General features: G+C 38.5%; 1 protein-coding gene across 2 annotated transcripts in view; it reads left to right on the forward strand.

The window, feature by feature from the left end:
• The window catches only part of LMO7 (LIM domain 7), a 183,306-nt gene that overhangs the window by 61,760 nt on the left and 95,608 nt on the right, over positions 1 to 25,938 (forward strand). Inside the window, exons 3-5 of one of the 2 annotated variants that reach the window (XM_089511135.1) lie at positions 2,659 to 2,729; positions 5,436 to 5,505; positions 22,446 to 22,552. In XM_089511135.1, the coding sequence (XP_089367261.1) occupies positions 2,659 to 2,729; positions 5,436 to 5,505; positions 22,446 to 22,552 (248 nt within the window). Of the gene's footprint in view, positions 1 to 2,658; positions 2,730 to 5,435; positions 5,506 to 21,998; positions 22,022 to 22,445; positions 22,553 to 25,938 lie in introns of those variants that run through there. The other variant, XM_089511136.1, reaches the window with a different exon arrangement.

Consider the following 25,938-nt stretch of genomic DNA (forward strand, 5'->3'; position numbering starts at 1 on the left):
CTTCTCTTTCCACAAGACTAAGAAGAGGATTTTGGAAGTGTTCATATTTGGTTTTGTTTTTTCTTAAATGTGGCATGTGGCATCAAAGCATATCACTAACCATAGTTAGTTCTCAAAAAAACCAACATCAAGGTCATGGTCTTGACTTTTTGAAGTTAGCTGTATTTAGTCACTGAGAAGTCATAATCCCTAGTCTTAAAGATTGAAAAGAAACCAAAAGTAAACATGTACAAAATCTTTCTCGGTCATGCAGGTGAGAAATGGAGAAGCGTGTGTGCTCATGAGAAGGATAAACTCATTTGTGGTTTAGCACAGTCTTCCCCAGTCTGGTGTCCTCCAGATGTTTTTGAACTACAACTTCCAAAATTACTGAGCATTAGTTAAACTGGCCTGGATGATGGGAGGTAAAATAAAAAAAATCTCACAGGCATCTGTTCTTGTAAGGCAGGTTTAATATGATTTCTGAACACAGTGTATCTTTTTCCCCAGTGTTTTTCATTTAAATGAAATGCTGATTTTAAGAAGTCGGTAGACTGACTACAGTGTGACAAGAGTTTACGGTCTGTTAACTATAGTAGGTATATATTTAAACATACTGAAAACATATATTTTCTAGGAAAGAAGCTTGTATCAAACTTGTTCATGAATATCTTTGTTACCTAATAAACAATATCATTACTCAGTGCCTGAGGCAAAGGTGGAAGACTTACACACAAGGATTGTTTCCATTAGTTACTATTAATTTTCTTCAGTGAAACGAAGAGTACTGAGTAAACGAAGAGTACTGAGCTGTGTTGTTTTGCTATAAAAACATCTATCCTCCCTTTCTCAAGTGAGTCTAAACAGAGTGATGAAAAAGTGGTGGCTGTCAGCTAATTGAGTTTTCAAAAACTTTGTAAGTTGGATGCAGTTTTAGAAACAGAAAAGCTTAAGATATTCCAGTGTTGTCTCTGTAATTGGTCAAGAGCAGAACATTCAGTCATTTTAGAAGAATTGGCTCTTTGCTCTTTCAGGGATGTAGTTCAGGATCCTGAGTCATTACAGTCTTTATAAATGCAATTCAAAATGAATTAAATGTTACAGTGATGCAAAATGGTAGATAGTACTGCTGAGTGCTTTTTTTCTGAATTTATGGTAAGATAATTTTTCTTTAGATTGCAGAATGGAATTCAACTTCCTTGCTGCCTTTGTGCTCTGTTTTCTTGCTTAAATAACACTTTCGGACATCTTGATAGAATTTCACACTTTTCCCTCCCTCATACAGTAGAATCTGTATGGTTGAGAGGTGTGTCACTCTGAAAGAATGGCTGGACTAGAAAGATGGTAATTTTACGAAAGGAAAAGACTTTTGACTCCCCTTCCCTTTTCATTAATATCATCATAATACATTTCTAACATTGGGGCTATACAGTCTGCCCCTGTGGGGTGGTCTGCAGCTGCCCCTTTACTGGCCGGATTGGTGTCATGGCAATCGCATGCCACGGCACCCGATCTGGCCTCCATTTGTGCCCTCAAAGAGGTGCCATAGCCACTACTGTGCATCGTGATGATAGCCCTTTGGCACTGTGCCATTTGGACTGGCACGTGCCAAAATGTCACCCTGGTGGCAGCATTAGGGCATTGAGCATGGGGACTCTCAGCTCTGATTCCGTCCACATTCTGCCGCTTTTTGCTGGTCTGTCCAGGGCCATAGTTAAATAATTAAAGTACCGTAGTTTGATACTGTGTGTTTTAATGAAAGTAAAACTGAATCCTGGGAGAAAAGCAGAATGTACATGCAGGAAATAAAGCAGCAACAACAAGTGCAAACAAAAGCCTTTAGCTTCTTAGTCTTGTGAAACTTCCATTTCCTTGTTCACTGTAAAACTAAGGGAAGAAAATAAGTTCACATACTGTATCTATGTAGTGGAAGTGATTCTGGACATAATTTTGTGCTCTTGTAAAAATGCATCAGAATGTAATAAATATATCCTAATCAACTACTATTATTTGCTTTTTTTTCTTTTGTGGTGATTTGTTGTAATGATACTATATTATTTATTTTGATAAGTGAACTGAAGGCAGTGTCCCCCTTATGCTCTCCACAACACTCCTGTGAGTAGGTCAGACTGAGACAGAATGGCTGTCCCAAAATCACCCAATGAGTTTCTAGTTCTAGTGAGAACTAGAAGTATGATATTCCAAATCCCAAAATATCTGCTATGTCTTCATGCAAAGATAGCATATATTTCAATTCATCAGAATAAGAAAATAATCAAGGGATTTAAAATATGTGCTAACCGTGACCCTGAGAGTGATCTTGCTCATTATGTTCCCTATGCCTCTAAATCTTGGCACAGGGTGAGGTACAAGCCCTTGCTCCCTAGATTCAAGCTTGGAGCGTGAGACGGGGGCATATCCTTGTAGCTACACTTCATTTATAGAGGAGCTGTGCTTCTGAATCTCTCTGAACACTGTTGTGGGGATCATAGTCTTCGCCCTTCTTAGCTCTTTTGTTAAGTGGAGAATTGGAGCTTGTCACACATATGACATTCCAAGGAGAATTGTAGAGAGTGTTGGAAATCACTCTTATTTCTCGTGCACATAAAACTCTTTGCTGTTGGGTTTCACAGCTTATTTTCTTCTTAAAAGACATTTCTTTATATGTTTCCTTTGTAGGCAGTTACTGGGAAAAGTTTTGGAAGCAAGGATTTTCGTGCTGCTTTAGAAAATGGAGTCCTTCTGTGTGAGTAAGTATTTTAGACAAGAAAAAGATGTAATTTCTTTGTAAAACCTTTACAGTGTATGCATGACATATAAAGCCCTGTACAGCTTTGGTCCAAGCTACCTGACAGACCTTGTTTCCACATATGAACCTGCCTATCTACTAGGATGTACTGGAGAGGCCATTCCCTTTGTTCCAACACCTTCACTGGTATATCTGCTGGGAACAGAGGAGAGGCCCGTCTTGGTGGCTGCTCCCATGTTTTGGATCTCCCTTCTTACAGAGCATAGACTGGTGCCCTCCTCCTTATCGGTACCCAGATGAAGACTTTTTCGTTTTGGCAGGTCTTCGAGGGCTGATTGGAAAGGGTCTTTAATAATGTGATGCAGTGTGTATATTGGTTGTTTTTCTTCTTTAATGGACATGATTTTAACTGCTTTTAATTCTATTAATTATTTCATTATATTTTAACTTTTATATGATATATACTTTTAGGTATATCTGTTTTAACCTCTGTAAGGCTGCATCTATACTGCAGAAATAATGCAGTTTGACACTATTTTAACTATCATGGCTCAGTGCTATGGAGTTCTGGGAATTGTAGTTTTGTGAGCTATTTAGCCTTCTCTGTCAGAGAGCTATGGTGCCAAAATAAACTACAATTCCCAGGATTCCATAGCTTTGAGACATGGCAGCCAAACTGGTGTCAAACTGGATTATTTCTGCAGTGTGGATGCAACGTTAGCCACCTTGACAACCAGGGCTGTGCACAAAGTGGTGTGCGTGTACAAAATTTAGTTGTTGTAGTAGTAGAGTATCTCTGTTGAAGATGATCAGTTGCTTAGTGCAGTAGTGTTTGGTGCGCTATATGCTGATGCACAGAGTATTTTGTTATATTTCTTAGGTGATCTTCTGAAGATTTCCTACATTATAGAATACTGAATGCAATTTTAAAACACATGTGCATTTAAATATTATTCAAAATATTTCTGGCCTATCTCTCATGCTGTGGTGCATAATATTAATGCATAACAAAACTTTAAAATAAAAATGTGACATAGACAGTTCTGTTATTCCTACACAACTCCCTCCTTTTTTCTCCAGAAGAATATATTATGTAATAATGGTGTGTGTGAGTGTGTGTGGCGATTTATTGGGGCAGCTAGAAATCTGGTCCCTCCCTCAATAAATATGACAGGAGAGACTTGAAAAGCATTTGAAAGACCTACAATTTCTAATAGGCACTATTATCCCCCCAATACTTTTGTCACATTTGGCAATAAAAATGTGAGGGTATATGGCATTTAACAGATGGGATCTTCTATCTGAAACTCATTTCATTCATACTGATGAGCATCTACTTGCAATTAAAATGTATTTTGGCATGGGTGATACAGCCTTTAAAAATGGAAAGGCTTTCTGAGAAAGCAAACCTAACATTGCTCTAACTTGTTTAATTCTGGTGTTTGGGGTTTATAGATTATTTAACTCATGGCATTGTCTCCACTTAGTCTAAGGCATTCATGAGCAAATTGAGGAAAATGTTTTGGCATGTTAGCATGTTTTTGTATCAAAGTAGAGGCTTTTCAATTATATTGTTCTAGATTACCAAGGCTCTGGAAGAATCAGTTGTCTCATTTCACTTATTATATAGGCTGTGTAGCAGTACACATATTTCCTTTGCTAATTTAAGTACAGTATAGATAGTTTTCAACTGTGCCGTAATGGATTTCCACAAGTTAAGACATTCAGATTCCATATCCAGTTCTTTGTGGCACTGGTACTTATCCATGCCACCTCTGCTTGGTTGACAACCATTGAATGGCAAAATGATTATTTCGATGTGTACCTTTCATATAATGTTTTCATTTTTCTTGTTTATGCACATATTAATGATTGGCTAGCAAGAATGGTCCCAAACATTTGGGATTGATAATGTTGAAGGCATGTTGCTAACTTATTTCTGTCTTAGTAAAACCTGCTTTTTTTTAGACAAGAGGCATGGAACCTTTGGTCCTGCAAACATTTAACAGTTTGGTTCCTGGAATCCTCGGACATCATAATCAGTAGTAATGGATTATGGGAGTTGTACTCCAAAACATCTAAAGGACCAAAGGTTCCTTTCCTATTTTCCAAGGAACACTGGGATTTTCAGGATGTATATTCATTCATTTCAATAACAAAACAAAAATAACTCACAACCTTCACTGAGAAACAGCTCCTCCCTCCCTTCTCTAGTCTCTTCTACTCCTACTGTGTCCTGGGTGCATTCTCAGTTCACATGGAGTGAGATCTAGAGAAGGGGTGGCCAGCATTTTGAACAGGCTGTGTAAGTACTCTGAAAAATTATTTGCAGACTGTATGTATATGTTCCTTGGCAGGCAAGCTCATGGTTTCCCTGAAGGCAGAAAGCTTGAAAACCACTTATTTTATAACCCAGCTGCATTAAAATCCTGAATTAAATTCCTTTGTCTATATGGAAGTTACTGGCATGAATTTAAATCTTTTGTACTAATGTACTGTATTTCTTAGGCATTTATTTTGCCATGCTTGAAAGTTTTTTGGGTTTTTTTTGTTTTTGGTACATTTTCAGTTATATTAGGTCTTGTATATGTCAGTCAGTACAGAAACTGAAGGAATACCAGTTTAAGTATGTTGGATTGATTCAAGTAATTTATATGTTTAGCCCTCGAGTAAACTGCTTGGTTTCTCTCTCTCTCTCTTTTTGTAGTCTAATTAACAAGATCAAACCTGGCATCATTAAAAAGATTAATCGTCTGTCAACACCAATAGCTGGGCTGGTAAGTGCTAAAAATTATGTTTCTGTATTGTCAGCTTTGTTGTCTGGATTTTCCTGATTTTTTACTTCAAATAATTAGCATTGGTGTGTCAGGATTTTTAGAGCTCTTGCTGATAAAGGCTTTAGTGTCTTAACACTAAGTGTGTCATATTTTTCTATTGTCTCTTACAGACTTATTGGAGTCTCACAATATCTGTTTGGCTGTTAGTGAGAACATAACAACAAGCCTGCTAATTTGTACAATTTCTTTTTCTTTTTTCTTTTTTTGCTTGAATAAGGCTTCATATCATCCTTCATGCTAACAGTATTACCAAGTGATAGTAATCTTGCTGTAAAAATTGTAATCTTTTTCTCTCTGCATCCTGCCGCCAAATGAAACACCTTGGCCCAGTTTCAAAGGAACCTCTCCAAAGTTTTGTACAACTTGGCCTAACTGTCACAGTGCCACATAACCTCTAATCCACTGGCTTGCTTCCAAAGGTTGATATCCAATTAAAGTTAACAAACCTTTCTTCTGCAGAGAAGTAAATAAATTCTGTTGTGAAGCAGGAGTTTAGTGTTTCCTTGTAAAGTTCTAATGTTAAAAACATATCGTAGAGGATCATAGACAAGAGCTAGGGAACTGCAGGCCAGGGGCCCTTTTATAAGATAATTCCTTATAAACCTATTTCCTTGTATTTGAGACAAATGCAAGCAAAATGTTCTTTATACAAGTTACCTCCCCAATGTGAACCACAATAGAGTCTTTGCTGGCCTTCAGTCCTTTCATACCTAAAGAAAAAGAGACTTGGACAAAAAAAGACTTGTTGGTGGTGCTTATAATTAAGGAAGGGGTGCCACATTTCCTTCTTACTCATTTGGTGGCCCCAATCTACATTGCCATCTGCCTGGGGTACTTCAACCGAATAAGAGTTGGGGATGGGAAGGTGTTAGAGGATCTTAACATAAATGTCCCATTTTGTATCTAGTTTTGTTCTCAGCGGATGAGTTATGTTTAAACGGTGTACTTCCTAACAGCCCTCTCATGACATGGAATTAAGGAAGCTGCAGAGCAAAAAGGTCTGGAGAGCAGGCAAAGGCAGTAGCCACTTATTTCTAAACTTGAGATTGCTCCCCTCACAAATCGGACTGAGGCAGAATTAGTGTTTTCATTTGCTCTGCAGGGGAGGGAGGATAGTTTAAAGAACAGAAACCATAATATTCTTCAAAATACCATTTATGACACAAAGCACACTTGACTGTTTACTCACTTGAACATGTTACTAATGTTCTTGGATGTTTTGAATCAGGCATTGTGTATTGCAGGAAGAGCAACATTCCGATTGGCAAATTCCATCTGTCTGATGCTCTTTTTAGGCAAAGCCCCACAAAAATTGGGCTTTTGAAACTACAGATAATTAACCAATAGATTAATGAGTCAGGCATTTCTGCAAGAAAATTGGGAGCTATAACCAAACAAAACGCATGATCATGGTTTTTGGTTAAAGTACATATCTCTTGTTCAAAGTAAGTAGTTATGCATATTTTCAAAAGAAGGTAGCCATACATTTTACTTTGATTTCTAGCCCTGCATGAGCTCTATGGATGCATCTTGCAACACTCAGAGAAAGCAAATGCAATCACTTTGGGAATCACTGGGATAGACCATGGAGTGGGGTGTGGGTGTTGTACTGCTAGCCCATGGGCCATAGGCACCACATAGGGCTTCTCTGTCTAGCCTACAAACACCTTCTGATGTTAACTCCAAGGAACGATCAGAGATAAAGCAATATTTGATAACATTTAAACTTTAAGTACACCTCCTGCTTAGAATGGAGCTGTGCTTTGTGTGCTTGTTGAGGGAATGATAAATTTGGAAGGACTGCTTCTGGACTTCTACCCTTTAGCCCACCTACTTTGTCCTTTTTTTCCTCACCCACTGCTGGAATGCAGCCCCTGAGATGCTTTCCAAATTGTAATTGGCCTTTGAGCTGGTAAGTTTTTTCTATGCAGATGTGGTTTCAGTTTCTTGAGGAGCATCTTTTTATAAGCAGTAGATTGTATTGGCTTGCTAGTGGTCTAGAAGCAAGCTGGGGGTAATCCAGAATCAGCCTGTGTCTAGGCAACACATTATTCATAGGAGAACAATTAATTATTTGGGAGCCAGAAGAGATGCAGCTGATTTTTAGGAATAGATAGAACTTCATTAGACTATGAGATTGTCTGACACTTGCTTTTCTGACAAGGCCACTGGTCATATAACCTGCTGACAGAGTAGGTTACGCTTAGTAGAGAGTAGTTTGTTCCTTCCTTTGAGGCCCTACTTCTAGTGACTCTAGAAAAAATCTGCAAGCAGATGTATAGTTGTGAAAAATGCTGTTTTTTGCTCACTATGCTGAAAGGCACTAGAGGCTTTGAACAAGTGGGGACGATAATGTTGATAATAGAAGATTTTTCAAGACATCCCTTAGGCTGGGGGAGGCACAGAATAATATTCCTGTTTCTATGTCATGCATAGTGAACATGAAGTGGGGAAGGTTCTTCCTCTTCACTATTTTTGTTTGGCTAAGGATCTTTTTTCTCCTTTTGTTCCCTGTGGTATCATTCTTATGAAGTATTTATTCTGTGCTGTTTTTTAAATGTATAGATGGTGAGGAAGACCAGCCAAATCACATTGTTCTTTCCCTGTCAATATCACTAATGACTAGACTTTAAAATTTCTTTTTGTGGATGAAAAGTCCCACAACCCCCCAGCCAGCATGGTCAGTGGGGTCCTCAAGGAGTCTTTGTAAAGTGATTATGGGAGTTCTTGGAATTGTCATCCCAAAAGTAATAATATCGAAGTAGCATCCATGCCTCTCTAGTAAGTAATGTTTGCCCTGATGACCAAATTTTAAAAACAAATTGTGTGTTTATGGATGAAACCTGTAAGACAGAACATGTTTCTGTTCTGGAGCCAGTTCTTTTACCCAAGTAACCAAGTTCTATATCTGCACAGATATAGAAGGAAAGTCCAAATATGCGACCCAAGGTTGTGTGGCATACATGTGCCAGAAATTATTGTGCTGTAACTCACATCAGTTACAGGCAGTATCACTTGTGGCAATGAGATTTATAGTCCATTAACATCCCAAGATTCAAACATTGCCCCAAAAGCTAGACTCCCAGGAGGGCACCCACAAATTGAATTCAATGGGGAAATCAATTTAGCTCAATAGGGAGCAGCAAGAGGGCCAAGGTAGCTCTGGCTGTGGCTTTCAGCCTGTGTATATAGTTTCCGAATCCAAAAAACTGCAAAGGTAGGTTCCAAATTAGTTTAGTTTATTTATAAAAAGGGGAATCAACACACACACAAAGCTTTCTCTCTCACAGACATATAAGAACTAAGATACAAAAGGGAGTAGTAGATAGAAAATTTGCAGTGGGCCGTATGTACCAGTTCCAAAAGCCAGGCTCCAATCTGGGGGAAAGCTGGGAGTTGGGTGGAGCTTTGTTTTGTTGGACAGCCAGAAATACTGAGAGGTCTAGCATGAATTGGACAGTTCCTGCCTGATTCCAAATTGCACCAAAGTGGGAGCGCTTAAGTGGGCATATTTATGGGACAAATTTCTTGAGGCCATTTAGTTGATTTTACAGGAATCCCAGAAACAATGGAATTCCCAGCTAGTTGATAGTTTTAACTTTAGCGTTACAAAAGGAATATTTTTGGTTGATGGCAGTGAATTGGTTTAATCAGGCAGTGATAAAATAAGGACATCCCCAGCGAGTTTGGGACAGGATGAGGTGCTGAGAAATACAGTGGAAGCTAGCCAGGAGATTGGTTTACTGCTTTAGGCTGGCAGACTTCTTTGTCTTGGGCCTTCAAGAGGAAATGCATATGGCAAGGGGTTGGGAAGAAGCAATGCTTACACCCATTATGTGACATGGGTTCTTTCCAGATGCCCTCAGGCCTTATGTTATTGCTCACTTAAAGGTTATTGTTCACTTAAAGGTAATCATGGCCTTTCCAGGATCATGCTTTTGGCCTCTAGTTAACTGCTACTATAACAAAATATTTGTACCCCAAAATAATGCAGGGTACGCTAACACTGAATATGGCACTTTTTAAGCAATGGAATTTGTATATATGAATGTGTATGGGGAAGAGTATATGATCTCAGCAACCTACATACCAGTGTAAAGACTCTTAGAAACCTGAAGGGGTTTGTTTTTGTCACTGTGTAAGACAACTGAAAACCAAAACTGCTTGAATTTCCCCCTGTAGTTATTTTTTTCATGCCTATTTGGTAAATGTGGGTGTGTTTGAGTAGTTGTGGGGGGGATAATGTTCATAGTGGAAGGACAAACAAGTCAACAAATGGTATATGTGATTGATTAAACACAGCAGTGCTGCTAAAGTGTTCAAAGGTTGTGAATATCAGGTAAGGCATTGCTTTTTAAAGTATTGCTTGCTTTTGCATGCCACATGGCATGTTAATGTTAATTGATCATTCTGTCTTGTTGGTTTTTTTGCTTATCACTGACATTGGCAGCTGGTACCTTGGCAGATCTGAGCCACAAACCGGTTAAGCTAGAGCAAATAGATTCTAGTATGAGAGGATACAATGAGGAACAGAGGGCCTGTCATATTTTTCTTCCTGGCAAGGTGTTGAATGTTCTCTTGGCTTAAGTGTTGGAGGCAATGTGTAGGCAACCCTGACAGTGGGTGGATCAGGAATGTGCAACATTTGCCCTGCCCTTAACACTTCCTGGGCAGTTTTATAGATTCAGGCATCTCTCACCCTGTATTTCTTCTCTAACTCTGGTTTAACAAGTGGGTGTTTATGATGTGCCATCTTGTATCACTTGTCAACATTCACCTCAATTTTGTTGATACTGGATGGTGAATGTACAAATTCCTGAATGCTGTGCTGTTATATGTGGGCTATGTGTGTATGAGCTCAAGATTTTTTTTTAAAACGGATAGTGATAAAAACCTATCAGCACACCAGTGGTAGCAGGCTGTTAATAGGAAGAAAATCCAGGATAAGTCTAATGAAGTGAAAGTAACCTTTGCCCTTTGAGTTAATCTCTGCACCTGTAAAGAATATGATACCTTGAGAATGAATCTACTGTACTCCTTGTTCACACTGAAACAATTTGTCTTGCATCACAGACACAGAGAAGGACTTAACAGAATTGTTTGTACACACTGGGATCATGTGTAGACTCAGGGTCTACTTCTTTTTTGGGAGATCCTGATTTTGGCATGCTAAAACATTTAAGAGCAATTTGTAAATACAACAGTATGTTCCTCAGGCGCTCCCCCCTGCTTATCCCAAGCCACCTAAATTTGTTGAGAAATGATACTTGAGCATAATTTCGGGTTCTGGCATAAGGTATGAAATTCTTGTTTTCCTCTCAGATCCATCACTCTGAGAAGGTAAATTGGACTATATGTAGAGCATACGGAAAAGGAGGCTGCTATAATAAATGGAGGGGGGAGAGAGAGAGGTATGTCTTTGTGCTTCCCACTATGTGTCTGCCTGGCCAGGAAATGGCCTGTCCCTTTTCATTGGTTTTACATCTACCTTGTATAGCTGCTGAGTTACAGGCTGGAAGCCACTAAGTAAGGTTACTGAAGGTCATAAGAAATGAGAAGTGGCCGAAAGAAAGTTAACAGTAATATCGCAGCAGTGGTAGTCATCCATTATATAAAAGTTCTGTGCTTAGTTCTATGTTTAAAAAGGCAGAATTCTATGGCTTGTACAAATTGTGTGCGTATTTTTGCTTATTTTTTTTTTACTGTTTATATAAGGAGGCTTCCCACACAAAATCTGACATTTAGCAGTGTTGTGGAGTTCATTTTATGATTCTTAGTGTCATTTTGGGTTTTTACGAATGCTTGCTAGCTGAACAGCAGATACACAGAAACATTATGTAGTAATAGTATTAGATGAACTTGCACATGTAAGCACATAATATTACATCCTGCATAGTTTTGCACATTGCCTAACCAAGAGGTAGAAAACTTTTGACCTTTCAGATGTTTTGAGATACAACTCCCAAAATCCATTTCTACCATTGGGAATGCTGGCTACTGCTTCTGGGTTACGAAGTCCAAAAATCTCTTTGCTCACCATAACTCCAGGCTCTTCTTTCGTACTTTCTTTGCTATGGTTACACCACTGGGCAAATGAAATTGTTTACCAAGATATGAGCCTATTCCTGTATTTGTTACTTTTACCATACTTAATTTAAAAGCTGATGGGAATGCTTATATCCATACCTTTGAAAACTTCCCTGCTAGTTTCTGAAAATGAACTTGCTGTTAAAAACACAACAATCTGTCTGACTGGTGGTTATTGTTCAGTTGACAATTTTACATTTTTAATAGTTCATTTAGATGAATATAACTCCTATTACAGGTCTTGTATCTGTGGCAGCTGTTGCAGTTGTTCTACCTTATGCTCATTTTGATAAGAGTCTCAGAATGCTAGAGAAACACACAGATTTGAATGTTATAAATATCTTCAGTGTTTTATGCATTTACTTAAAATGCTGTAGAACCGTATCATCTCCCCCCCCCCCCCCCCGTGCAATTACTCATAAGGCTAGATCAGATGTAATCAGAAACCATGGTTTCCATTAATGGAATATATTTGCACAAGCCTCAGGCTTCCATATTATCCTGTGCTTCTCTTCTGTGCAGAATATAGAAAGTGCCTTGCTCTCTCTGATTAACAAGAGCACGAATCCCCTAAACATGTGAATTTGGGAAGCTCAAGTTTCTTTAAACTGTAGTTAGTAAGAGTAATCCAACAATTCAAAATTGTGGGTTTGTCATATCATTGCAGCATGTGTTGGTAGAGACGGGATAATTTAGAATTAAAGGATGGTGGGTATGTGTGTGTAAGAGAAAAGAGTAAAATAGAGACAGAGAGACAGAGAATTACTGGGAAGCAATCAGCACAGATCTGGAAAATTTCAGTAGCCTTCAGTATGCTAATCATGCAATGGACTAATTAGACATTTTCTGTTTGGAGCATTAGCTGTTTGCATCTTTCTGTACTGAAGCATGCATATAAGTAAATTTGGTCCTACTTTACCTTACAGAGATGGAATGCTGCAGTAAGCTGAGATTAGTGTCTGAGAATTTAGGTATTCCTAGTCTTGTGATCAGCCTCCTGTCTCTTTTCATATAATATAAAGACAATAAGTAATCCTAATACATGTGTGATGTACAGCTAGTTACAAAGACTTTTTGTCCTCATAATATACAAAAAAAGCCATTTATAGGCTGTATTTTTTTAATAAATAGGGTGTGGGTAGCAAAGTGCAACTCTAGCTTGGTTACCACATGCAGGTCCGAGCAAAGTCCCAAATTAAGTGTGGAATCATAAGCTTTTATGGTCAACATAATGGTTTCCTTATGTATAAAAGAGCTCATTTATAACTTTGCAGATCCGAGTATGTAGCCTAGGAATCTGTTCCCTCTCCCCACCTTGTAGAGTTATGAACTGCATTTGTTGAGTTAAAAGAAGTAGTGAAACATAAAAATTATTGTGGTTTAGGTACTCAGAATCATAAGGGATACTGAACCTTATTTCCAGTAATGAAAACATGTATGAATTAACACACCTACACCAACTAGAAAATAGACTGAGTGATGCAGTGGCAAATTTTGAAGTGCAGTTCCTCATCATGACAGTCCCTATAGCAGTGATGGCGAACCTTTTAAGGTCTGTGAGCCATGCACCTCTGCCTCCTTCTTCTTAGCACCATTTTTTTTTTTGGCTTCCAGCTGTCTCAAAGAGATAGTTGGAGGCCAAGAAAAAGCAGGGAGGAGGAGGAATAGGCATGCACGTTCCTTTTCCCAGGCCCGGCGAAATGGCATCATGTGTCACCTGTGGCATGCATGCCATAGGTTTGCCATCATGGCCCTATAGCAACACTGCCAAGGGCAATCCCAAAATATAAGTGACTGTGGTAATCTATATAAAAATGAGCACATTCCTAGCTATTTTGATCCACACCAGAAGCAGGCAAAATATTTTTGGATTTGGTTTTCCAATGAAATATATTTTGTAGCAATATACTGTTGCTATAAAAATCTGTTTTCTTTCCAGCTGGTGCAAGAATTGCAGGTAAATTCAGAGAGAACAGGAGAGTCCAAGGATGCTGAGGATGGTAGATATCGTCTTAATCTCTTCTACTCAAAAAGTCCTGGAACTTCAAGCCTGTGACCCCTGGTGCCACTGTATCATTGGATGTGCTGTAGCTTACCATTATGCAAACAAACATTTGGCTGTTTTCCACTGAGTTTACCTTAAAATTGTTTTGCCCAAATGCAAAATGTAAGGTTTAAATGGGCCTTTTTTTTTAATAGATAGCCAGTAAGCTGGAACATCTACCTTTCTCCCATAGTCTTCTTTAGTGCATAACAGCAACAATGCTCTGCAACAAAAGAGCTAATGCCTTCAAGTGGGCAGTAGCGATCGGGTTAACTAGTTTGAGTACCCTGCAGTGATCTGCTTCTCTGTCTCCCTCTTCTGACCCCTCTGTGATGCAAACTGATACTCTGAGGGATGTTTTCACTCCTCTTCTCACCCCCTCTTCTCTGAGACCATCCTAGAGATGTAGCTAGATTAGAATAGCTCCCTCAGTAACTTTCCTATCTTAGAATAGAATTTCCTATAATAAAGACTTCAGTGTGTTCTCTTAGTCACTGGTGTCTTGATCCTTAGTCGGAATCTTTGACAGCTGCACTGCACTGCACTAATTCTAATACATAATACCAATTACTGCAATGGATGAACAATTGAGCTTTACCCAAGTCTTCTTTGGTTCCTTATCTATAAAACAGAAAGTCAATAACTGGAGATGCTGGCAAAGTTCGCCCTAGCCAATATCAGAAATAAACTTTGGAGATTTTGAAAGCAAACTACATTTTTGGCTTAAAACTTAACCTAAATAATTCTCAGATTATCTGCCAGCTCTGAGCACTGTCCTTCCCTTATCCAGAAGTGACAGGAGTAGTGCTGCTGCACATAGTCAAGAGGAAGAGCTGAGAGATGTTTCCATTTTCCATCACTCACCTCTTGTGGTTGAATTGCTGATACCAATGTATTAATGGGCCTGGTGACCATGCAAGATCAAAGGGTCACAACAGCCTTTGGCATATCTGATGTGAGTCATGGCAGATATGTCTATTGCCAAGCCAGGACACCAGAGTGTAGGGCGACTGTGAAGAAAGCCAAGTCCTTTCCATCCTTCTATATTTCTCATTCGGGTTGCTGATCGACAGCTAAAGTTTTAACAGAGAATGGGAGAGACATGTTTAGGACAGGAAGAGTATGGAAGAAATCATTATTTGGCACTAAGAGACTAGTGAGAAAAGCATTCTTTCCCCTGAGCCAAAGGGGGAAAAAAATCCATTTTTTCAGACATAACTTTGTTGTTATTTCTGAGGCAAGCAGAGTAATGTTCATCCTAACAATAAACTGTCTTCAGAGTGATACAGTGACTAAATTTGGAAAGTACTTGCATGTTAAAAGAAATCATGTAAACTAGTGTTTTTCAAATAGGAGAAACGGTTAGAAAAAGTAGCCTGCTACCAGCAGTGATTGGCACCAAGCATATCATTTTCTTCACATGGATTGACTGACATACCTCTGCTCCCATGCAGCTGCAGTCTGTTTTAATTTCAGTAGGTGTGTCTTCTCTCACTACATTCTAATCCAGTTTTATAAGCACTTCCAGTGAACTAGAATGGCAAGAGGTGGGGAATCCTTGAGAGAACTCTTTTATCACTATTAGGGAAATGGCATACAATAGACACATCTTGTAGGCAGACCAACATGTTTTTAATGTACATATGTAGGTCCCAGGTTGATAGAAAGTTCTGCTTTTGCTTTGAGGGCATGCAAGTCTTGGTACCTTTTCAATGCAATGTCTACTAATATTTAATTGTTATCTTTTACTATTTAAGTCATACTGCCACTAGGAATTACTGAGTCCTCATCATTGTTAATACAGTGGGTCCTTGGTCTCCACTGGGGTTTGATTCCAGGACCCCTCATGGATACCAAAATCTGTGGATGCTCAAGTACCATTAAATACAGTGGCATAGTAAAATGGTCTCCCTTATATAAAATGGCAAAATCAAGGTTTGCTTTTGGGGAATTTATATTTTTTGGAATATTTTCAAGCTGTGGATACTCAAACACATGGATAAAAAAATCTGTAGATCTGGAGGGCCAACTGTATCACCCTGACACACATCCTCATAACAATCAAGGGATACGCTTGGGAGACAAATGTGTGATAGTGGAGTCTACCTCGCTTCTACTCTTGGTGTTTTTTCAGATATTTTTAGGGACATTTCTGTAATGTAAGGTTTTGGGGTGTGGCACTTCCGGCTACGGAAGGGGAAGCGAGCGGAGTCGTGGAGCAGAGCTCGCCCCGACTTCTCTCAAACCCCTGGGACCCTATCCTTTTAACAGACTCCTGAACATTGAATAAAATTACCTGTTCCTGTGCAGCCTACTATCCAGGTAAAAGTAGAGAAATTGCAACACTTTAGGTATAATTTTTTTTGTTCAGTATGAAGCTGAAGATGACTTCAGAATTTCTGATAAGGCTGTGAGCCTCCTTAAATAACTTTACTTACTGGTCTCCCAGAAGTAACCAAAATAGCTAATTTTAGATTATTAAAGAACTACCCACAATTTTAAAATACTGTGGAGTTTTGCCCTGTGGTACAAGCCATACTCTCTTCCCATCCACAATACACACAACATAGCACAAGGTATAACATGAGACAGCATTTGAGCCATGTGACATTGCTTCACCATTTCCTCCCCTCCACCCAGCGAATAATGAAAAAAATACAGTTATGCCTCGAGGACTGATGTTACCCTTTCTTGCATTACTAATGCAATGTAATAATGTCTTCATTATTGGAAAAAAAGGAACGAAATATTACTAGCAAGTAGGATATGTCACTTTTGTCATTGTGTGATACACTGCCAGAGGTACTGCCTACCAGCACTGCATGGAAAGATAGGGAATACCTGTCTGGTCGCTGCCTGCCTTTCCCCCTGAAGAATAGCCAAAAACATAGGGTGTCTTTAGGAGGCATGTGTATTTTAATAGTACTCCAGTGCTTTGACTCATCACTGTGAAAAGAGCTGGAAAAGGCAGAAAAAATGTTAATGCTCTTACCGATATATGTAATGTTATTTTGAAATCTACTAAATAAGAACAGTATACGTAATTCAGATTATTAATGTACCAATGTCATATGCTTTATAAAGTCATGGACATGATTTTTGTACTATCAGATGGTTGGAAAAGATCTTGCAGAAAATGGGGTGGTAAAATACTGAGAATTTTCTACTTTGGACATGTCATGAGAAGATGAGACTCACTAGAAAAGACAATGTGTGGCAAGGTGGGAAGCAGCAGAAAAAGAGGCAGACCACATTACAGGTGGATAGACTCCATCAAGGAAGCAACAGGCTTCTGTTTGGGGGGTGGAGTTATTTGCAATTTTCACATATTCACGGAGGTCTCATTCCCTAACCCCCGCAAATATGGAGGGATGACTGTATATTGAATGAAAATACGATGTGAAATTAAAACGTTAATAGCCAGATTGGTTAGTTTTAAAGTTGCAACTATTATCAAGGTGTCTGTTCCTAAGAAGATATGTCTGCAAATGTAATATAAGTGCATAGCAGTTTGGGATTGCCAAATTATTTTGCAGCTTTCAGCGCCTTTGTGTTTTCAAAACATTTGAAAAAAATGTAAAGGAAGTGAATGTTCTTGAGTTACCATGCCTTAGAGTTTTATGGATAATCAAGTAAAAATAACAATAATGAACACTACATTTAAACAATATATGCTTTTTTATTTTTCATTAGCTACCTATCTTAACAAAAAGACTGAATTTACTAGTTTGTCTATGTCTTTCCTTTTTTAAATTAAATATATCAGCCATGATAAATCAGATTCCACATGCTTCCGAGAACCAAGACGTTCCTCAGAAAAAAGTAGTGAATACATAAATACAGCAAACATTTGAATAGTTTCAGGGGAAAGGTTCTATTCTCAGCTTGTCCTTTTAATTTGAACGACTATTTTAGAATCACTTATTGGCTATAACATTAAGCAATTGCAAAACAGCAGTTCGGATTTAGGTGTGGGACATAAAGGGGCATGACACATTGGATTTCTTTTCAAAACTGAACATTTTTTTCCTGGCAGCAATTTCTAAACATTTGGAATAGCCACAAATATGGTTTGAGCAGGGGACTATGACTCTGGAGACCATGGTTCAAATTTCCCGCTCATGAAACCCACTGGGTGACCCTGGACAAGTCATACTTTTCAAAGGAAGGCAAAGGTAAACCTCTAAATGCCAAGTAAACCCTGTGATAGGTTTGCCTTAGATTCACATAAGTCAGAAGTGAGTTGAAGGAACAGCAGCAACAACAACAACCATCTCAATTAATCTTAATTTTTTTTCTCATGAATTTTATGGTATATTGTAGATTGTTGGACTACTCAGAGTCTTGGTAAGATGAGAGGTAGAGTTATGTTTTTCAAGCAAAAGAAGAAATGAACAAAAAATCCTCCTGCAGGATTCGTTTAGCAGGGACTGCTACCACACTGCAGAAATTAAGCAGTTTGACACTGCATTAATTCCCATGGCTCAGTGTTATGGAATTCTGGGATTTTTGGTTTTGTGGAACATTTTGCCTTCCCTGTCAGAGTTCTGATGACCCACCAACCTACAAATCCCACAGTTCTATGTTATTGAGCCATGGAAGTTAAAGTGGTGTCAAACTGCTTTATTTGTGGCTGGAGCCTTCGTGTGTGGATCTGGGAGCAACTGGTGCTCTGGTTTGTTTCTGTCCTAATAAGACAGAGCAAAAGCCCAAGCTTGTACTACTCTTTGTTAGATACATTTCGGTTCACATGTTACATTAAATAAACAACAGTGTAAAGATATATCACTCTTTAAAGCAGCATTGCACCAGCACACTTATATTGTACATTGTAGGGCAAGGTTCCTGAGGATTAACCAGTCCACAGAAATACTAAACTTTTGAACTGGCATATTTGCTTCCAACAAATATTGGTATATTATTGTTATAATGTCATTATTTATTAAATTGTAACTGTTTGACTGTCATTGTAGAGCCAGTCCTTTATGAGCTAGTAGTTTTGAAGTCTTAAGGTATTAAGATAATAGGGGGGGAGGCACAACATAAGGTGGTCAAAATAAACACTTAAAGTCCTTGTACATGTATAACTTTGGGCTCAGTAGACTCTGCATACCTTTCATGGTAATATATTCATAGTTATTCAGTCTAATTCTGGTTTTGCTTGCATAATGTGTTGTCACAGTACATAAGCTGGAATGACAGGAATGTAAATGAAGGTAGAAAAGAGTACAAAATATATTTTAGGTAAATCGGTATTCCTATGGCTTGGAGAAATGTGCATGGTTTTCCAACTTAAACTAATTGTTCTGATTAGCGTAGGGTTTTCTCTCTCCAAATGTGTTGGGTTGAATGTAAAGATGTGCCATAACTTGCATTTCTGCTAGAGTTACAAAGCTGTTTGTACCAGCTGGATAAAGTGATGTTAGTTCATTAGGATGTGCATATTGAAGTTCACATTTATTACATAAGGAGAACATGTGATTCCCATCCCAACTGTTTATTTAAACAACACCTGAAGAGTTTGGAGGGTGTTGACCAGATGGAGCTGACAGGAGGATTTTACCATAATCATCAATTTAGTTTTAGCTGCTATATTTTATGTGGATTCCCCTTCTTGATGATTTAAGTTGGTTTTATGTAAACAGGAGTTAGATTAATAGAATTAGAAAGAACAAGTGTTTCCCCAGATTGCTAGATAACTTGTCTCAGAGTGCACAGGCCTGTCAGTAATCCTGCTTTTCTGTGTGTGTCCTCCTGTCTGGACAGTGGAGTGGGGTCAGCTTGATAAGGGAATGCAGCATTTGACAGTCATAAATATAAGTACATCAGAGTGAAATTATAGTCCTTGGTAGTTATGGTGGTAGTTATAGTTCTTATTTAGTATGAGAACAATGTACTGGGAGAACCAATATGAAATTAGAGGCTGAATCTCTCTTATCCAAAGTGCTTGGGACCAGAAGTGTTTTGGATTTTGGAATACCTGTGTTTGCACCTGTGTACACATGAGGTATCTTGGAGATATGACTAGACATATCTAGTCTAGACAAATGAACACAACATTCATGTTTTATATATACCTTACACTCATAGCCTGAAGGTAATTTTATACAATATTTTTAAAATAATATTGTACATGAAGCAAAGTTTGTGTATGTGTACACTGAATCACCAAAAAGCAAAGAATTCACTCTTTCATCCACCTATGAAAAAAGATTTGGTATTTGGATTATTTTGGATTTCAGAATTCCAGATAAGGGAGACTCACCCAGTTACCAAGCAGAACCATGGTAAAATTAGCATGCCAGGTATAACAGCTCAAAAGTTGTAAAGTAAGAATAGATGACACAAATGAACTGATACGTTTGTGTGCAATTAATCACATGAGAACAATATTGAAATAGATCATTCAAAAGTCCTTCATAATTAGTGATCTGAGAATTAAATGATATCAACTAGCCACCTTCTCGCTAAACAAATAATGCAAATCTCAGCTGCACACTGAATCACTGGAGCAAAATGAGCATGATGTCAAGCATAAGTATTTTGTTAATTGCTGTCAGATTGGCTTTGATTTATGGTGAGCCTTTGAGTGAGAGACCTTCAAGGCACCCTGTTATTAACAGCCCTGCTAAATTCTTGAAAATTCAGGGCCATGGCTTCTTCGATTGACTCTACTCACCTGTAATGCTATCTTCTTCTATTGCTGCTTTCCACCTCATCGGGCATTATTATCTTTTGTATTTCAGCATGTTGTCTCATGCTATTTCCAAAGTTCAGTAGCCACAGTTTAGTTATTTTGGCTTCTACTGAGAGTTCAAGCTTGATTTGTTCTCAGACTTATTTATTTATTTTTTGGAAGTCCATAGTATCTCCAGAACTCTTCTCCAGTACAGCATATCAGATGAGTTGATTTTCTTCCTGTTCGCTTTCTTTGCTGTCCAGCTTTCACAAGCATACATAGAAATTGGAAATACGATGGCATATTCTGTTGCCCTGTATCATTGAATATATAATTGAATACCTTTACACTTGAGGATCTTTTCTGGTTCGTTCATAGCTGCCCTTCCATGCCCTAGTCTTCTGATTTGTTGACTGTAGGCTCAGTTTTTAATTATAACTGAGCCAAGGTATAGAAAAACCCAAGTTCTAATGATAATACATTTTGCAAATCATTAAATGCTATTTTGTGTAGGTTAGGAATGAATGGTCATGATATAATCCTTTGTCCTATTTTAGTTTTGGTTTTCCGAAAGAGGATGTGACAGACAATATGATTAAGCACATGTAGAAATGAAAGTTTCTTTTAACTATCCTTTCAATTGTGCCGGAGAAGAGGGAGAGAGAATATGAAACTGAGGTTCATTACCTCTGACAGATGCTGTGTTAAACCAGAATGGGCATCCTACATCCTTCCAGTTGTTGCTGGACCACAGTAATCTATCATCCTCAACTAGCATGGCTGGTAGTCAGGGTTTAAGATAGGTTTTTAATATATACATTTGGGGCTAGAACTACCGTGGCTGCTGGCACCAAACTTGCGCTTCAGTGGATCTTCACTAAACAATTTAGAGTGTACTCATTCCAGTTAAAGAGCTTTGAAAGAGCCCTGTATTGTTTTCCTTCATAGCTACTTTCCCAATAGGTAACTTGTATGGTAAAAGTGTTCAAGTGCCTTCTTTGGATGTGGTAGATAAATTTCTCAGGCTCTCTTTCTGGAACTGAATCCAGATTCCCTGTCACCTTGGTAGATGCAGAAACTACAGTAGAAAGTTTATAGGACAGATATTAGAATGTGTAATTACCAGAAGATTATGAGAGCAGACGTCCAGCAGCATCTGGAGGGCTGCAGGTTGCTCACCCCTGTGCCACACCAGAGTTTAATGCTACCTGTGAACTAGCCCATTGTTTCCAGAATAGCTGAGCTTAAAGATCCTAAAAGAAGGGCAAAGTACATTTGTGCTGCGTTTCCTGGGTGCTTATTTCCATAGCTTATTTGGAATGTGTGTGAGAAATTATTTGGCAACTGTTGATGGGACTTAACACTAATATGCTGACCACTCTCACTTCATTGCCCATATTCTTTGAACAAAAAGTGAGAAGCCAACTGCAGAGTTTCTCTATCATGTTCCATGTATGCTTCGTTCACTGACTCAGTAAGCAGTCAGTCCAGAGCAGGTGTAGTAATCTGTTAAGCCACACCTACGTTTTCTGGTTTACCCAATGAAAACCACATTTGTGCTGTGCCTTTTGCTCTTTTGAGCTTTTTATTTGCTTCCTGCCCCCCACCTCCAATTACCCTTCTCAGGGACTGAAGCCAGATTCCAGGTGCAGTATTCTATGATCAATCTGTAATCATAGAAACAGAGTTCCTCCTCTTTATTCTTCTGTTGCCAACCATTTCTGGGTGGTGAATGTCAGTAGCATGAGTTATTTTTAAATGCGAGAAGTGAGGCTTGTCATGCAAAGCTAAAAAAGGGGCGTTTGTTTGCAGAGCTGACATCAAATGTAGATTGCTGTGTACTGGCTGGGCATTTTTGCTTTATACCTGGTAATCTTTAACATGCTTTGTCAGTTGCAGAGATCACTGCTCAGCCCAAGGATTTGTATGAAATATTGCTAGTATTTATGATACAAAAGACCAGTCTTCTGGATCTCCACATGCTGGACTTTGAAACTTTGGCTAAACAGCTTGCAGTCCTATTCTTCCACGTAGCTTAACTAAGCAGTCGCTTTCTACTTGTCTCTACAGGATAATATAAATGTGTTTTTGAAAGCTTGTGGAAATCTTGGATTAAAAGAAGCTCAGCTTTTTCATCCTGGTGACCTTCAGGATTTATCTAATCGTGTTACTGTCAAGTAAGTGTCTTGTTTTATCAGTTAATATTAGGATATTGGTATTGGTATTTATATTCATGTATGTCTTAACATTGAAAAGCCTATAGAACGTTAAGATTTGATCTCATTTCTCCCAGAACATCCATCCTCTGAAAATGTTTATAAAGAAGGTTATGTGATGAATTTTAAGATTTACTGAGCTGCTTCACTAATTAATGGTTATGTTCCTTAGAAATTAATTAATGGTTGCCAAGTATACGGTTCCAAAGTTGTTGGATTTCTTTTTAAATGTGATTTAAAAAAAGTGAGGGGAAGATTTTTAAAAAGTGAGGGGTAACCTTCACTGTAAGCTCCTGATGGCCAGGAGTGTAGCATGTATATCTGTATAGCATGGCACATGTAAACATGCTTGCCTTTGGGCTAGTATTTAAATATTGAAATTTGTAATCTGGAGAACTGAACCCATGGTATATGCTTTGTCCTTAGTAGATGTGGGGTTCGTATGTTATGTGTTATACTGTTAAAAGTGTTTGAGAGCTTGTACTGTGTAAGGCAGCAGTCTTCAGCCTGATGCTTTCCAGCTCTGTTGGACTAGAGCTCCCATCACCAACCCTGGATAGCTTGGCTACTTCTGAGCCACAGTGTCCCATCTGTGATATGAGGATCATAAAAGCAACATTACTCAAGGGACGATATAAGGATCAGTTTAGAAGAGTGCATTTGGAGCTGTAGGCAAACAGCTGTATAAATATTGCTTAATAATAATGGGAATAAATAGGAATAATTTTATTATTTATGATGGCAGTCATTTTTCAGTTCAGTTTATGCTGGAGAAGTTCTGGTGTGTGCAGTGCATGTACACTCTGTGTGTGTGTGTGTAAGGTAAGGAGGAAGGATTGTCATTAAAAGAAAGTCTAAGCACATTGTGTTCAGGCTAAGAATATTCCTATTATTGCAGACTGTTTCATATTGCTTTCTAAAGTCTTATGCCTGCCAGAGCTTTCAGGGAAGAAAGAGAGAGATCTGAAAGCTGTGGCACATCTCATACATATATATGTGTGTATGTGTGTGTATATGAGAGGGAGAGAGAGGGAGAGAAATCAGGTGAGTTAAGAGTTTCAGTAAAGAGCAGGACAAAGTCCTTAATACGTTGCCAAGAATTTTGTCGTTAACAAGTGTTACTAAGGTAAATATGCCATACAGGAAATGTTTCCTTGGGCTGTTAAGGTGTGTCAGTCCTTGATGGTTACAGGTTGTGGAAAAGGAGGTGGGGCAGTAACCTGCAAGTCAGAAATGTAAGGTTTCGATACTTTTTTTTTTTAACCTGTGGCCTTCTCAGGGCAGTGAGAAGGGCAGTGTGCGTGCAACTGCCGTCACCAAGAATGTTGGCTGAAGAATGGTAAACAGTGTTGTGAAACTAGCCTTGCTAAACCTGCAGCAACCAAAAATATTAACAATAATCAAAATCAGAATTGCAGGTAAACCACTTTTATTGATGTGTAAGAACTGCTTGTAGGTGTGAGAGAGCACAGTGATCAGGTTTCTATGTTTAAGGCTGAAGCTCTTTCCCTGTGGAGGAAAAAGAGGATTTGAGGCAAAGGACTAGCACGGAAAGCAAGAACTCACCTCTGGAAATGGTCTGTGGAACTGTTCTCCCTTATTTACTTTTCCTGGAAGAGTGAGAGAAATAGCCAAGCATGGCCCCTAGCTCTGGTTGGGGACAATGCCATCATCTGCTGCCCCAGAGCTGTGGTTTGACTTTTTAATATGGTTCCACTCAATATTCCATTTTCTGCATCTCTTACACTGCTGGAGAGGGGAATATAAAGAGCATTCAAGATCCTTTACTCTTCCTGCAAATCCTGTAGAACTGGCTGTAAACTTTTCTCTCTTCCCCCTCCAAGGAGAGGTTGTGTTGTGTTCATCTTGGCTGGGCATCTATTTTATTCTCTCTCATGTATGTAAAGAGGATAACAGAAAGGGGAAAGAAATATTTAAGACTGATTTATTTTAGTTAGCTAGTCTTATTGGTGTCACTAATTTCCTTCCCCTTCATCTTTTTTATTTTCAAACAGACTAACACGGTTATCTTTTGGAAAAATAAGGTCTATGTATCTCTCTCTTTGGTGTATACAGTTAGTGTGTACTTAGTTTCTGTTTTGCTAACATAGATTCTGTGTCACTATTCATATGAATAATGAAATCCTTGATATAAATAATAAAAAATACATGCATAAAGTAAAAAAGTTGAAAATACAGTGGGCCCTTGGTATCCAGTGGGGTTTCGTTCCAGGACTCTATATAGATACCAAAATCTATGGATGGTCAAGTCCCGTGAAATACAATAGCATACTAATACGGTGACCCATAAATAAAATGTCACAACCAAGGTTTGCTTTCTGGAATTTGTATATATTTAAAATATTTACAGTCCCTGGTTAATAGAATCCTCAGATAAGGAATCCAAGGAATCCAGGAATATGGAGAGCTGACTGTAATGTGTTCAGCTAATAAACATCTTTTTTCCCCCCCATTTGCCATGTACCTGCCCTGTTCATTTTAGAGTGGCTGAAGACATCACGGTTTAAAAAAGCCAACTAATTGTATCATGTTAGGACAAGAAACTATTCTGGCTCCACTGCAGGCCATGTAAGAGTATTTATTATACCTCTGTAATACAGCAGTAATTAAGAAAGTCTACAGTGGTAATTTTCCTTCTGGAATGATTTCAAGCTAGATTGAAATGCCACTAGCTCTTCTTCAGCTGCAGTCACTAGGATATGAAATAATCCAAGATGAGATAGGTTAAGTGAAAACAGTTCAGCATGATGTGCCCTGAAATTTTGCAGGCACACCCCAAAATGAATGACAGGGATGTGAGATCATTGGTAAGGAGATAAATGGTGGAACTGGTCAAACCTGTGAAGTTCAGGTACTATTTGTCTGTCTCTTATAGGTTTTAGAGTAGGTAACCACCAGTCATTGTGGTGGGCTCTACCTCTGGCTCACAAAGGTTTGACAGTGAAACTTTGTTCTTGTTGATAGTTTTAGCTTATTTATAATTGCCAAGCATTGCTATGGTCCCCAGATTATTTTAATTAATGTTGAAAGCACAGCATTTTCCTACGTTCTGTCTCATATGGTAGTTTTACTTTAAAATAGATTTTTTCATATCGCATTCTCTCTCTTTTGAACTACGTTATAAAGCTGATTGTGACATCTTTTAAGATTTCAGTTATGAGAAATATTGGGCAAAGCAACATTTCATGTATCTTTTGTACTGTTCTCTTTTTACATGTCCAAATTAAATTAACAGGAGTTATGGCAGAACTTTGTTTCAATAGGGTTAATACAAAGTTACTTAATGGTGGATGCCGTCCTTTGTATGGCGATGCTTTCATTGATGG

This window comes from Sceloporus occidentalis, unplaced genomic scaffold (assembly GCF_023333645.1).
Source record: "Sceloporus occidentalis isolate IW3139 unplaced genomic scaffold, rSceOcc1.0.p SCAF_2, whole genome shotgun sequence".
Lineage (NCBI taxonomy): Eukaryota > Metazoa > Chordata > Lepidosauria > Squamata > Phrynosomatidae > Sceloporus > Sceloporus occidentalis.